The sequence below is a fragment of the Magnolia sinica genome, chromosome 11, assembly GCF_029962835.1.
Source record: "Magnolia sinica isolate HGM2019 chromosome 11, MsV1, whole genome shotgun sequence".
Lineage (NCBI taxonomy): Eukaryota > Viridiplantae > Streptophyta > Magnoliopsida > Magnoliales > Magnoliaceae > Magnolia > Magnolia sinica.
The window spans coordinates 41,666,484-41,681,443 of NC_080583.1; the positions used below are offsets into that span (position 1 = coordinate 41,666,484).

The following is a 14,960-nucleotide window of genomic DNA, read 5'->3' on the forward strand; positions in this document are numbered from 1 at the left end:
CCACATTTGTGTTTGGGTGACGACTCTTATATCAATTGTGAGCGCCCTCCACCCGTTGATGGGCTGCTGCTATGTCATCCAGGTCCTTAGTGATCAGCCAGGCCAATTGGTCGGGCCAGCGTTAACCTCACATTGATTGGGGAGTTATCGTCTTAGTGATAAACCCGAACATGGATTAAGGGACACAGGTAAAGCGCCTCTTGACCGCTCCAAGCGTAGTGATTCAGTTGAGACCATAATAAAATGAAGGTACCCTAGCTTCTCCAATGTGCCGGATGAATGGAACCTAATAACTACTCAACTAACATGCTCATTCACCACATTGCATTAGATAAGACTTGCGATTTGACGTTGGGCCGCCTATGAGGAAGTGTTGGCATATGCGATATAGGTGTTGAAGTGCTTGGGAAGGAGTGTTATTTGGAAAGAGCATGCATCATGTTATATCTTCATATACACATTCAACAAGAGTTTTTAGGAATTGTTTGATTTCTTATTTTATCATTACCTACGCTAATTGACTTGATAACATGTGTAACCTAGAACTAATATTAATCTAAGTCATTGAAAGATAGTACTAGAATTTCTAATTGTTAGTATGTATATCATTGAAAGATATTGAGAATTAAGTCTGGACAATTTTATCCACCTTAAAAAGATGAAAAGAACCAGTTAAAAAACAAAGAGATCTAAAAAAAGGTCATGTATGATGAAAAGACTAGAAATAAATGAAAAGTCTGAAAAGAATGAATAAATAAAAGGGTCCGTCGATATAAAATTAAAAAGTGGAAAAAGAAGAAAAATGTGATAAGTTTGGAATCAGTACTTGATTATTTGAGGTGATAAGCATGACTAACATTATAAAATAGTATGTTATGGAAAGTAAATAGAATTTACTAAACACATTGGAAATTTTTGATATATGAACTTATGCTCTTAAATAATTGATAAAGGAACTTTTTGATTGATTGCTCATGTGATTCGGCTTAGGTTTTCAAAATTGCACTCTCACTTCTTTAGATTGTATTCATTCATACTTGATTGCACAAAAAATTATTTTCTGAAAGTGATTTGAACATTGAGGATTGAAGATCAGTTTACGCATGTTTTACTCATGACTAGCAAAATGCTGGTTGAAGAGTATGCTGAGTGTGAAATATTGCATATTTTTCCCTATTTATACCTTGGTTTTATAAGCATGATAGTGCTTAATCGATTTAATTATGCATTTTTTCATGTGCGAGATAATTTCGAGAGCTTAAAGGTGAAATTGACGCCAAAAGGAAGATTTATGCTTAAAAGATTACTAAATGAAGATTCGGAGATTTTAAAGTCATTAATGAAGATTTCACATACCAAAGATTAAAAAAAAAAAAATACCAAGTGAGGAATGAAGAGAATCAAAGATTTAAAGTGAAGAAAAGGAGTCCTGAAATTGTCCTAAAAACAAACATATTCCTGAAATTATCCTGAAAAAAATAAATTCTGAAACTCTGAGTATATTTTTGGAAACTGCGCAAAGTGCGTAAATTTGAGGCAGTTTAAACTCTGAGTATATTTTAGGAAACTACGCAGAGTGCGGAAATTTGAGGTGGTTTCTAGATTTTTCCAACTTGGTGTGAAAGTTGGAGTTCCACAACTATAAATGAGACTCCCTATGATGCTCCAAAGCATCTTCTGGAGTTTGGAAAGGTCGCGAGGAGCATAGCACAAGGGTGGAGCAGCCACCAAGTATTTTTTTTTCTTCCGTAGTTTATTTTTCATGCTTTGTTTAAGAGATTTTGTTTCAATCATGTCTATGGTTGGCTTAAACCTCTTAGCTAGGGCTAAGAGGTGAAACTTGGAGCGTGTTTGGATGATTATCTTGCTTTGATTCTTGTTCTTATTGAACCTCGTTGATCTCAATGCCGTGTAGATTGTTGACCTGCCAACTTACCCTCATACTTTATGTTAGGGTAGTGAGGCCGAACTCCTTAGTATAATTCGGATGACATATGTTGTAGGAGGTCGAGCTTAAGAGTCCGACCTGGATACTTGGATGAGCTTCAAGCCTCCTCTTATCATTGGGTAGATAGTCAACCTGCCGACCAGCCTTAAAGTTCGAGGTGGTCTTGGCCGACTTAGATGCTCGGATGAGCTTCGAGCCTCCCCTTATCATTGGGTAGATGATCGACCTGCCGACATGCCTCAAAAGTCTAAGGTGGTCTTGGCCGACCTGTATACTCGAATGAGCTTCGAGTCTCCCTTTATCATTGGGTAGATGACCGACCTACCGACCTGCTTCAAGAGTCTGAGGTGGTCTTGGCCGACCTGAATACTCGGATGAGCTTCGAGCCTCCCCCATTGGGTAGATGGCCAACCTGCTGACCTATCAACCTGCCAACCTGCCGACCCGCCTTCATATTTAGTAGGTGACTAACCTCTCTTCTTTGGTTATTGAGGAGTTCATTGGTCATGATCGGCGTTGGACGATCTTATGTCATGTAAAGATGTCCGAATTGACCTCTTCTCTTTAGCTAGTCAATTTTTACCCACAACAATAATAAATGGAGATTTAACTGGAAATTTCAAGAAGAAAAACAAAAAAAAGAAAATGAGTTTTTAGGTTTTTGGATATAACCGATTCAAATGAATATAATCTAAAAAATTAGGGTACTTTCGTTTGAAAATAGTCAATTTAAATATTATGGGTTTAGAAATGGAAAGTAAAGTTTCAAAGGTTTAAAAATACTAGAGGATTAAAAGTGAAATTATCATTGAAAAATTTAGCAAAAATCCAGGCTGTACGGAAGGGGGAAAAAGAAAAGAAAAAAAAGAGAGGTCATTCATGTGTAGTGCGTTTCGTGGCACGGAGGTCCATCGCGTCCTTCTCCTGTCGGGCTCTCTCTCTCTCTCTCTCTCTCTCTCTCTCTCCACGAGGGCAGAAGCACGTTATAAAAGGCGGAAAAAGAGAATGCCTTTTCCACCACAGCACTCCTCTTGTAACCCTCTTCTCCACAGTCGTTTGTTTCCATGGGTGAAGATGAATTGGACTGGGTTTTGGTCCGTCGCCCTAACGACATCGACGTATGGAGCTCGACCGCCGCCCAAACCGAACCGGCGGACACTCCTCTCAAGGTCCTGTTCGCCGCTCCTGCAAAGCACTGGACCGATGCCGTTCCCATCGGCAACGGTCGACTCGGGGCCATGGTCTGGGGTGGGGTCCCCTCCGAGAAAATGCAGCTCAACGGTAGAACTTTACCTCCCCTTCTCTCTTCTTTTGTTCTCGAATTATTGTGTTTGTTCTCTATGAGAGTCGCCAAGCCCATTCACACGAAGTTGCACGTGCCAATGTGGAACGCGTGTAGGAGATTCGAGCTTTCCTTCAGGCGGCTCCCACTCTAGATCTTGTCTGGTTAAAAGATCAGGCCGTTTCATTCTTCTTGTGGGCCACACTGTAGAAAAATAATGGTTGCACACGCGCTTGCTTATGGATGGGCAGGGCTCTACGCACGTGTGGGCTTAGGGAAACTGTTTTTTCGCTACAGTCAGGAATGAGATTCTGAAGATTTAGGGCCTGTTTGATTTTCCATGATATATGTAAATCATGGTAAGTAAGTAATTATTACTTTTTCACCTTGTTTGAAAATATGAGAGTAATTCCACCTTGAAAATCGAAACAAAAGTGTTGACTTAAATGTGGACCCCACCATTATGTATATGATATATCCGCACTGTCCATCTATTTTATTAGAACATTTTGGAGCATGAAATAAAAAAATGAGGCAGATCCAACACTCAAATGGCCCACACGAAAGGAAACAATGGCCTTAATTCGTCCACTATTGAAAGTTATTTCTTCACTAGGTCCGCATTAAGGTTTTTTTTTTTTTTCATCATCTAACCCGTTCATAGGGTCACACAGACATGGATAAGGGGAAAACACAAATATCAGCTTGATCCAAAACTTTTAAGGGCCCCAAGAAGTTTTTAATGGCAAGTGTTCGATTCCTATTGTTTCTTGTGGTGTGGTCCACTTGAGCTTTGGATCTGCCTCATTTTTTTTTTTTCTCATGCCATAAATTTGGCTTGCATAACAAATGAGAAGCATGGATAAGTAACATACATCATGATGGGCCCCACATTGATGTTGTAAATTTCTCGATTTAAGTTTTAAAAAAGTAAGTTATCATATCAGCATTGGGAAAGATGTGGTAATTACCTAGGTAAATAATTATTACCCATTTACATGGTAATTACTCTTGAGCCGAAAAATCAAACAGGCTACAGTATTAGCATTCTTCATTTTGTAGTACTTGTAAGATGCTAGTGGATCTTTGACCTTTCATTTTGGAATAGGGAAGTGGATTGGCTGGTGTACCACACACCACCGACCTGGCTGGTGTGTTGATGTCACCAAGTTCTATGAGTCCCATCATGAGGTATGTGTTATATCCCAACTATCTTTCCATTTGGCGAGCTTGCCATAAGGCCTGGGCCGAAAAATAAGACAGATTCAAAGATCAAGTGGACCACACTTCAAAAAGTAGTGGGTGATTAAGCATCTACCATTGAAACCCTTTTGGAGTCATAGAAGTTTTGGATCAATATGATATTTGTTTTTCTACTTCATCCAGGTGTGTGTGACCTTATGAACATATTGGATGGAAAATAACCGTTATGTTGGGCCTTACAAATGCTTTAACGGTGAAAATCATTGTCCTCGCTGCTATTTGTGGTGTGGTCCACTTAAGCTTTGGATATGAATCATTTTCAGGATCATGCTTTAAAATGTTCTCGCAAAATGGATGAACGATGTGGATATAATAAATACATCATTTTGGGGCTAACGTAACTTTGATCTCCTTTGAACCATTCGTACAACTCGGAGCTCAAGGAGCGGCAGTGTTCGTCTTCGCATGACACGTACCCACACCAACCAGATCGATGGTGTGTGGTACACCAACCAATTCGCTTCCTCGGAATAGGATTGATCTTATCTACATCAGTTTTATGATGAACTTTGAGTTCGCATCATACGTGGCAATGTGGCACGTGCGGGGGAGATCTGGTTGTTCATCCTGTGGGCCACACCATGTATGTGCCGCTGCTTGAGATTCAGGATGGTCCGGTCATCAAGTGGGCAATGTGTATGAGAAATATGGATAGTTTGAAAATGACCAATGGTCTGCATTCGACACTCATGTGTGGCCCACCTGTTGGCCGGATTGTCTTGGCTTCTAGTTGTCGCATTTGACAAGTGGTGTATACTTGATAAGAAGCCTTGATCTCACATTGGCATGCTTCATTAGCACGTGCAGCATCCCAAAATTTAGGTCAGTTGATGATATGTTCAACATTCACATGTGGCCCATTTGATGACCAGATCATCCTTGCTTCAGGGCATCGTGTGTGATAGGTGGTGCCCACACCGCCCATTCATTTTTAGTTTTTTACATATCATTTTACGGTATGATCCAAAAGATGAGGCATATCCGAGGCTCAAATGGACCACACAATGGGACATGAACTCTTACCATTAAAAAATTCTTGGGGGCCAGAAAAATTTTGATTAAGCTGAAATTTGCCTCTTCCCTTCATCCAGGTTTGTTTGACCTTATGAATATTTCAACGTTGGGTGTCATTTGTTGTACCCTATTTCTGTCCGTTACTTTAAGAGCCAATTAAAGAGAGACATGTGTAATTTTACACGGGATGTGTAGTGTATTTAAAATCCGTGGAGATACTTGAAGAGGATTTTGCGGGTATACAGTTAGCGTCTATCGAGTGATGCCATGTCATCCATAAAGCAACAGTGTTTGAGCAGAACGTGGTTGAGTCAATAAGGAAGCTTGGAGCAATTGTCTGTACAGGTAGCAAGCTAAGAAGAAAACGCTCTAAGAGGTTAGTAGTGCTGAAGCGGTTATAACAATCGTTAGAATGTGGGAAGTATCCAGATAGTCAGGTTAATGCTATAATTAGTAAATGAGTTCAGCAGAAGAAATCATCTCATACTAACCAAACTAAACCAAATCTATCTTTTAATTATCTGACATTTACATTCCTTAGTGTAATCTTTACCTTTATCTGCCATTTACATTCCTTAGTGTAATCTGCAGCAGCAGTTAAGTAGTTGTTAACTTTAGCTGCAATTCAAGTCTACACTCATATGTTGGATTTAGTTCGAGTATCAAGCAAAGTTCTTTATCCAAAGAGGCGTTCTACAGTTGTTTTCTGCGGTCGACTGTAAGAATTTCCCTTTTGTTTTATCTGTACTGAAGAGAAAAAGTTATTTTGTATGGAAAGCAGAGGTGTGACCCATTTATAGAGGACGAACCCCACTCTCTGACAATCGCATGATCATCTTAAGCAATACTGTGCAAGTAGCTGAATAGATGACCGATCTCATTAGATCTCGGTCTTATACGATCGATTTTCAACGTATCTGCCTATATTTTTGCTTGGGATTGTAGCTGTTTGGTTTGAATTGAGCCGTACATTCAATTTTGGCACGCCTGCACAAATCACGTGACTGAGATTAAAATAACAACAACATTTTGCTTGGAACGCCTGGTGGGACACTCGCTCTAGTTTACTTACCGGTGTGACATTACAAATCTATAAATTCGAAATATGATTAAAGAAGCAATCAAATTGTTGGGGTTGAACCCTTGACACCAACTGCACCACCTCCGACCGAGGACGTGTCGGTTCAAACGGCTCCTGAAGTCTCATGCTAAAATATATCTATAAAATCTTTGGTAACAACCAGTCCCAAGTGAGTTTGAGCCGACTTGTACGAGTTGGCAATCCTTGGGTTCTTACTCCCCCATACTTAGTTTATTTTTCAGAAGTCAACATCCCCTTTAGAGATGGTTTGTTTTTTTCAAATGCTCCCTGCTGTACAGATAAGCCTTCTATGGTTTTGAAATTATGACTTAATTCTTTTATCATCATCGTCTCAACCTTTTTTACTCCCACATGTTAGATGAGCTGGTAGAGACAGTGTAGTGTGTGTGAGTGATCTAGGGTTCAATCCCTATCAGTGTTACCTTTTAAAAAAATTATCTCAACCTTTCTCCAACAATCTGGATCAGATTTTAATACTAGATTGGCAAAAGTTTTCTGATTGGCTACCAACCGGACCTCAACCTTGCTCTTTTACCTGGGTTGTGGAACTGTCCATGGCAAAGGCTCACAAATATATGGATATCATGATGGTGCTACCAAATTGCAAGGAAAAGGATGATAGGTTACCAGTTAGCACTTCGATATCTCACCTTTAGGTTCCAGAAACTTGATAATTTCCTCAGCAGCAACAATAAAATAAAGGATAACAAAAGAGTGTGGTCTCACTACAAATAAAAAAAAGGCCTAGAGGAGTCTCACCCTCAGCATTTTCATAAGACTCTCACCTTTAAAGGCATTTTCTAGTCTCAAGAAATGAGAAAAAGGAACTTATTCAATCTAAAATATCATATTCATGTGTGTATTGTTCCATGTATACATTTATTGCTTTTGAAATACAAATCCTTATTATAAATGTAAAAAAGCTCGAGGCTTGAAGCCTATTTGTCCATGATTTTTTTCCTAAATTGTCCCATACTAATACGAAGATCTTCTAATAGAATAAAAAGGATTAATTAAATAAGGAAACAACCTTAAAGAGTCCAAATTCTACCCAAAGACCAATATTTTCATAATCATTATCGTATAGCAAATCGTAGGAGAGCTTGAATCAAATCGTAAATTGTAAAATTTTTCCGATTTTCCTAGAAAATCAGAAAAAATATGAAAAAAATCTACTTAAATTAGAAAAAAATAACAAAACACATGTCATCTTGAGGATCAATATTGTCTTTTGCTTCCTCTTGAAAATCAGATGAAAGAAATTCTCTCTTCAACCGTCTCTTCTTTTGTTTCACCTTCTTATGGAAGCTTTCTAGGACCTACAATACAATATAATTGTGTATCTTAGGTGTAACAATTAGCATAACTAAATCACTATTTTCACTACACAATCTACATGTGGGTATGTGGCTATGTAGTGACTATTGAGGAATGAGGATTCCCTAGTAGAAAAAAAGGTATCTAAATGATGTTTTAAGTTTATAGTATACCACATCGCTAAGTTTATAGGTATAAATGGCAGTCAGGGAGAGGTTCGACGATCAAATGGAAGCCTTAGATCTAACTTTGGGGTTGAAACAAAGCTTCAGCTGGACACGTGTAGGAGATATAAAGGAGAGGTGTCGACATGTAAGTGAGATGGCGACGGTTGTAGAGAGTTCCTATCCTGGTGACAATCATAATGACCCCATTAATTATAAGGAGAATTCGATCGTGCGTGTGGAGGGCTATCTCGATACGTACAGAGAGCATCACGGGATAGCGGTAGAATCAAAGGCCATTGTTTTGATATGTCGCCAATCAGATGATGAGTCCATGGCACTCATGCCTTCTTTCCCACGTGAGGAAGGTGAGTTATTAAGTTTGCATGAGACTCATCACCTAAACACCTACGCATGGAAGATAGACACGAACTTTATAACTAAGAGAAAAGGGGGTTTTTTCCTTAAAGCTTCAACATTGTTCGTAGAACCTTCAGGCTATTATGGCAGCATGAGACGATCATGTTATTGAGGAAGATGAAGACAAGTGCTCTTTAGGTAATGAGCTTGCGGAATCCCAAGCGAATAGGTTGTTTCTCCCGTAGTCCCCTTTGAAGAAATGTTTGCTAGAGAAGGCTGAGAGGCAATTGAGGAGGATGTAAACTACTTTTTGTCTAATGATATGGTTAGTGATGAACAAATCGGTGACGCTTTGGATGGCTTGTATGTAACACCCTTACATGTAGTGAAGGAGATTCTCTCTCTTCAGAAAACTAAACTTGGTAGTGTTTGATTAAAAAAATACTTGATTCTATTTGGGGAGTAAAAATAAGGGATGAGTAGCTCTATTAGCTTAAGGAGTTGCGGGAGGGATTGTGGTGGCCTGGGACAAGGACTTGTGTGATTCTGAAGATGTCTTTATTAGTTATTTCTTGGTCTCAATGGTACTTAAGGAAATCTTTTCAAATTTCAAATGGTTATTCACAACAGTGTACGGGTTGTGTACTCCAGATTATAGGTAGTTTTGATGGACAGAGTTGGATACGGTTAGGAGATTCAAATACCCATGGTGTATTGGGGGTGACTTTAACGTTTTCAGTTTCTCATTCGAGAAGTCAAATGGAAACAGACTCACCGAAAGCATGCGGGGATTTGAAGAGTGGGTCAAGAACAATGAGATGATTGATATACTGATGTCTGAAGCAAGGTGTACCATTGTGGTAACGGGGGGCGTAATGGTCCCCACCATTACCGATATAGTTACGGCCGTATCGGTCGATACGGGGTCGTAACGGCTGATATCGACCGATATGCCCCCTATAATTTTTGGTAAAAAAAAATCCGAAGTTTTTAATTTATTCTATATTACATACCTAAGGACTTGCATAAATTACAATGTTCATTCTATTTAAAGTTTTTAATATGTTGGAGACTTCTCGTATCCCATGATTTCTGTCGTGTCATCCTCAAGTTAAGATAAAAAAAAATAGTAGTGTCTGATATGCTCTTTTGCAACTTGATTAAGGATTACTTGATTGGTTGTCAGGGGAGTTATTTTAAGTACAAGTTCGGCAGTGTCAAGTGTGTGCTTGCTTGGTGAATATGTGGGTAATGGGTATAACAATACTTACCTAAAATGTAAGTAATGTTTATAAAAATATATACTTACCGTAATAAAATTCCCGAGTCACCACCAAAATGAAAATCTGCTTTACTGTGGTCGCTCGACCTCCATGTCATCGTCATCATCAGGCTTCGACCGTTTCCTTAACACTCTTATTCTTCCCAATATCTTCCAAGATAAGATCAATACAATGGGCAACATATGGTGACCAAAATATATGTAGTCTCTTTATCATCAACGTTTGTCCTGCAACCTTATACGTTGCTTCGTTATCTGTCACAATCAACACCACATTCTCCTCTCCAATATCATTCCCCACTTTATCCATTAGGGAAAAAAATATAATTAGCATTTTTTTTTGTTTCTTTCGAGGCATCAATTGACTTATGGTACACCGTTTTCAAGTGGTAGTACATCATGAAGTTGATCATGCTGCTTCTGGTTGGGCCAATCCAACCATTGCACATGATCATGTATCATTTGGCCTGCCATATGGGTTTAAAGGTAGCCACATATGCTTTCACATCTGCATACTCTGCATCTGTCCATTTCTCCCTATTCTCCTTAGCTGTGGGAGCTTTAATTCATTCGTCAGCTTCTGCTGCTGCATCATTTACCACCTGCCAATACAGAGAATTGGCCACTTTAGGGGGCATGTTGGCATATATAATTAACTTTGCTATTGCCCTACCTAGCTTCTCAATGAAAGTTTTACTCCACATTTGTTTTGTCTTCTTTTGTTTAGTTGATTCTTTTTTAAACATGATTGGATCAACAGAGGGTCTCTTAGGCTCATTTACTTATTCTTCCATATGTAGAGGGGCATCGTGTGAAGATGTCTCCCATCGTCAGCCAAACATACATCCTAGTCCATGCAAACTACCCCCATCCTTACTTGTAGATGCAGTCGCACTCCCAACTGCACTCCGACTCCCACTCCCATTGCCCCCTTGTATCATGTATAGACCCCCTTACGGCAAACATGCACTGACGTTCTTCCTCTTCACGAGTAAAACGCAAGTTCTTTATCCTAACTATAATTACTTTCCAATTTGAATCTTCGTTAGAATCAATAATATCTTCATCACAAACGCCTATATATTCAGGACCAAACATGACCAATTGAACTGAGGTTATGTAACGATTGTTAGCCGTTGTGACAGAATGAACACAACCAACTTAGCAACATAACGAAAGTTCGGTCGGTAATGCTATGCCATCCCACTGACACCACCGTTATAATGCAATTCACCACCTATTCCTCCCCTAGAGGTCAGGAATGCATCGCCTCCTATACAGGTCAGACGACCTGAACTGGAGGTTATGAATTTTGAAAATAGGAATCAAGGACTGCCAGTAGGGTTCTACTCATCGCAAGGTCCCAGGTTTTAGGAGAATTTTAATCGATTTGGTCCAGATCATCCGCTAGTTATGGAACCTAAACGTATTGATCATGACCAAATACTGCAACTTGTGCAGGAAGTTGCTGGCCAAGTGTTAGGTTGCAATGCTAACCCTACATATCATAAACCATACCCTGAATGGGTAGATTGGCAATACCAGTTGTCGAGTAACTATCGACCGGATTTCGCCTTATTTTGTGACTTGAAAATTTTGTGCGCAATAGCTTTTGCAAGAAGAAAATTTTGTGACTTGAAATGATAAGGCGCTGGTATATATAGCCAGGCGAGACCTGTTTAGTTGTTATGTGGACCCGATAGCGCAATGACTTTGTGCGTGACTGCGTAACGAGTTGAGAGAGGAATTTTATGGGAAAAGAGGTTGATTCTCCATTCATTTTGAATCAAAATTAACAGAAGATCAAGGGGGCATCTGTTGGAGCACATAAATCAGAAAGAAAGAAAAGAAATCAAGACAGAGAAAGGAGGAGAAATTCGCATTTGTGTAGAACAGAAGTGTTGCACGCGCGTAACAGATGTGTTGCGTGGGTAAGATAGTGGCCCATTGTGCGACGCACAACAAGCCTCCTGCATACCCACGCAATGATATGTGGTTGTATGGAAATGGGGTTCACACATGCGGTTGCCTACAAATACCCCCTCCCCTCTTCATTTGATTCATTCACGAGTACGAAGCTCCAGAGGAATCAGAAGAGATCCAAGATTTCCTCAAGACCACCTCCAGGTATTCCGGGGGAGAAGAAGAGGAAGAAGAAGGAAGCAACAAGAATACTTGTTGTGCGTGTTGCGCGAACTTGTGCAACAGGAACACATTGCGCGATGCAATGGATTTTTACCATGAATATGGCTTTTGCAGAATTTTCATAAAGGCAGTGATCTTCTATGCTCCTTCAAGATTATTATTACTCCAAGCATATCAAGAAAGAATGAAGGATTTTGAAGGATTTCCCAATCCACATAATCCTTTTGTCATTAAGATGAACACTCCAAAAGCCGAGATGCTGCCGAAATCAACATTTGAATTTTTCTATTTATGTTATCACATTCATTACATATACTATGTATTGAAATCATGGGATATATGAGGATGTAAATGAATTCCAGAATTTTTAAAATATTCAATGATGATTGTTCTTTCATTTTCCTTTGTTATTATTGAATAAGATATCCCCAATCGCAATACATTCATTTCTTGTCGAAATAGTGGGCCCTATAAAAATGAATGGTGGATGTCTCCCCCAACTGTTTCCATTGGTACGGCCCACTTGAATCATAGTTCAGCCTGATTTTTTGGCTCCTGGCTCAACATGTAATTACACATCTAATGGACAGAGAGTAATACAAGGGCATTTTCACATCGGCCTCGAGTGGGGTGGCCCGTGGGATGGGGGCAGACTAGGGGTGGGCGGCCCATGCGAGGCAAGTGGCTTGTATGATGCGGAACCCATGTGATGAGGGGCCCATGAGGGGTTTAAATGAGAACCTAAAACCCATGAGATGTGGGGCCTGAGCTATAAGAGAAAGGGATTGATTCGCCACGTTATATTAGTTCGAGCTTTTAAAGCAAATGATTAGCACACCATTGAGGAAGGCGCTCTTCACACCCATTTGAAACAATTTAAATTTCAATGCACATGCAATGGACATGAGTATTCTGATAGACTCTAAACGCTCTACCGGGGCAAACGTTTCATCAAAATCGATGCCCTCTATTTGCGAGTATCCTTGCGCGACGAGTCTTGCCTGGTTCCTCACCACATTCCCAGATTCATTGGACTTGTTCTTGAAAATTCATTTTGTTTCGATGATATTTGTTTCTTGTGGCCTAGGGACTAGCTGCCACACCTTGTTTGTTTCAAATTGTTACAATTCATCTTGCATTGCTGCAATCCAATATTCATCTTTAAGTGCCTCTGCAACATTCTTTGGTTCAAATTTTGAGGTGAAGTAGAGATGACTGAATGTAGTCTCAAGCTGTTGCCGAGTTTTCACACCGGCTTTAGGATCTCCAATTATTTGATTGAGGGGATGATCCTTGATAACCGATATGTCACCCGATAGCTGAGACTCACGTGGAGAAGTAGATTTGTTATCTAATTTACGTATAATGCACGGTTCCACATCATCCTCCACATCAGTGGTAGGACCATTTTTGTCATGTGGTTGGTCATCAACAACCACATTGATCGTTTCTTGGATTGTGAGTGTCCTCAAGTTGTGATGATGACATCAGACCCTTCAAAGTTTATCAAAGACGAAGGCGGCCAAAGAATACATTTTTATGGCTCGAAGATGGTTCGTGGCATAACCAATGAGGATTTTGAAGACCTTACACGTGTCCTTGGATTAATTGAAGGCCCCGCATTAGGAGGATACATGTGCATGATGAGTTAGAAGACTGATCTGTTACGTGAGATTTGTTTATTTATTTTTTAGAAAGCTTTGTTTTGCGTATTTTTTTTCTTTTGTTATAGGGGTAGTTTAGTCATTTTCTTTTAAATCCGAATTTTATAAATAGGGTGTTTTCTATCCTAAACCTAATAATGTTTTTTTAATGAAAGCCTGGTGCCTCCTTCCGCTTTCTCTCTGTGGTAAGTTCTTCTCTTCCCCCCTAATCTCCTCTTCTTCTAAATTCTATTTCTAGCCCTCCAACCTTCCCTCCAACCTTCTTCCTATCTTTCTATGACTAGTTATTTTATTTTATTTTATTTTTATTTTATTATTATTTTTAATATTACTATTGACCCTAAAAATCTGAGAATCGATCCCAACTCTCTTAGATTTTCTAGCCGTCCCTATTTCAGAAATCCTTTGATTTCCTGGACTAGAGAAGTTGCACTGATTTCCAATCCATGCATGATTTGAATACGGTACTACAGGATTGTGATGATGGTCTGCAACCATTGCATATTTCCTTTGTTATTATCTTTACTATGATATGGAATGTTGAATATTTCAATTGATTTGCTTAGTTATTTCGTTGGATAATTTCTGTGCTCACACATGCATTCTAATTTAGACCGGCCTGCATCAAATTTGGTATCAAAGCTTTAGGTTTTGCATGGTTTTTATTAGATCGAGTTATCTGAACTTGGGATCATCTGTTTTCTCATCTAGGATTGTCTAAATAATTCCAGATCTACATCCCGCATAAATTGCAAACCGGATTTTTCAGATTTACAGTCTTGTGAGATATAAATCTGAATTTCCAGATTTGTGTTTTCATTCTAGTTAAATATGAAAATCTGCAGCATCCATACATCATATAGAAATAGGATCATACATCCATAATGAGGTCTGTTCAAATCTTAGAGTTGAGCTTAGGAAAATTGAGTTCGAGTTTTTGGTGTATGCCCACTAGAAGTGGTAAGGGTTTTGGCCAATACCCCATCATGAGTAACGAGCAATTAAACGATCACCTCGCTCAATTTCTCCAAAAGATAACTGTCATAAAGACATCCAACAAAAATATTGAACGAAAACTGATCGCCACCGAAGCTAGACTTAGGCGATTAGAGGCATCCCAAAGGGAGAACCCCACTGTTGGGGGAGATGTGCAGTCGCAGGCAGGTGGTGTCAGTGAGGAGCCAACCCTTAGACAAACCCCCACCAATGGTGGGCATGTGGGTAGAGAACGGGCATATCAAGACCGCTTTGATCCTGACGAGAGGGCCATGAAGAATGTCAGGATTGATGCCCCGAGCTTTGATGGTCGCTTTGACCCCAAGGCATTCCTTGATTGGTTAGCTGACATGGACTGCTATTTTGAGTGGCATGAGATGTCAGAGAACCGAGAAGTGCGGTTTGCCAAAATGAAGCTTGTGG

The 14,960-nt window shown here is 39.6% G+C and overlaps 1 protein-coding gene across 4 annotated transcripts in view; it reads left to right on the forward strand.

The window, feature by feature from the left end:
* Window positions 1-2,873: 2,873 nt before the first annotated feature.
* Window positions 2,874-14,960, forward strand: part of LOC131219066 (alpha-L-fucosidase 2-like) — an 88,513-nt gene continuing 76,426 nt past the window's right edge. Inside the window, exon 1 of one of the 4 annotated variants that reach the window (XM_058214041.1) lies at window positions 2,874-3,229. In XM_058214041.1, coding sequence (XP_058070024.1) covers window positions 2,954-3,229 — 276 coding nt within the window. In that variant the 5' untranslated portion in view covers window positions 2,874-2,953. The remainder of the gene's footprint in view (window positions 3,230-14,960) is intronic. The other 3 variants (XM_058214043.1, XM_058214042.1, XM_058214040.1) reach the window with 3 other exon arrangements.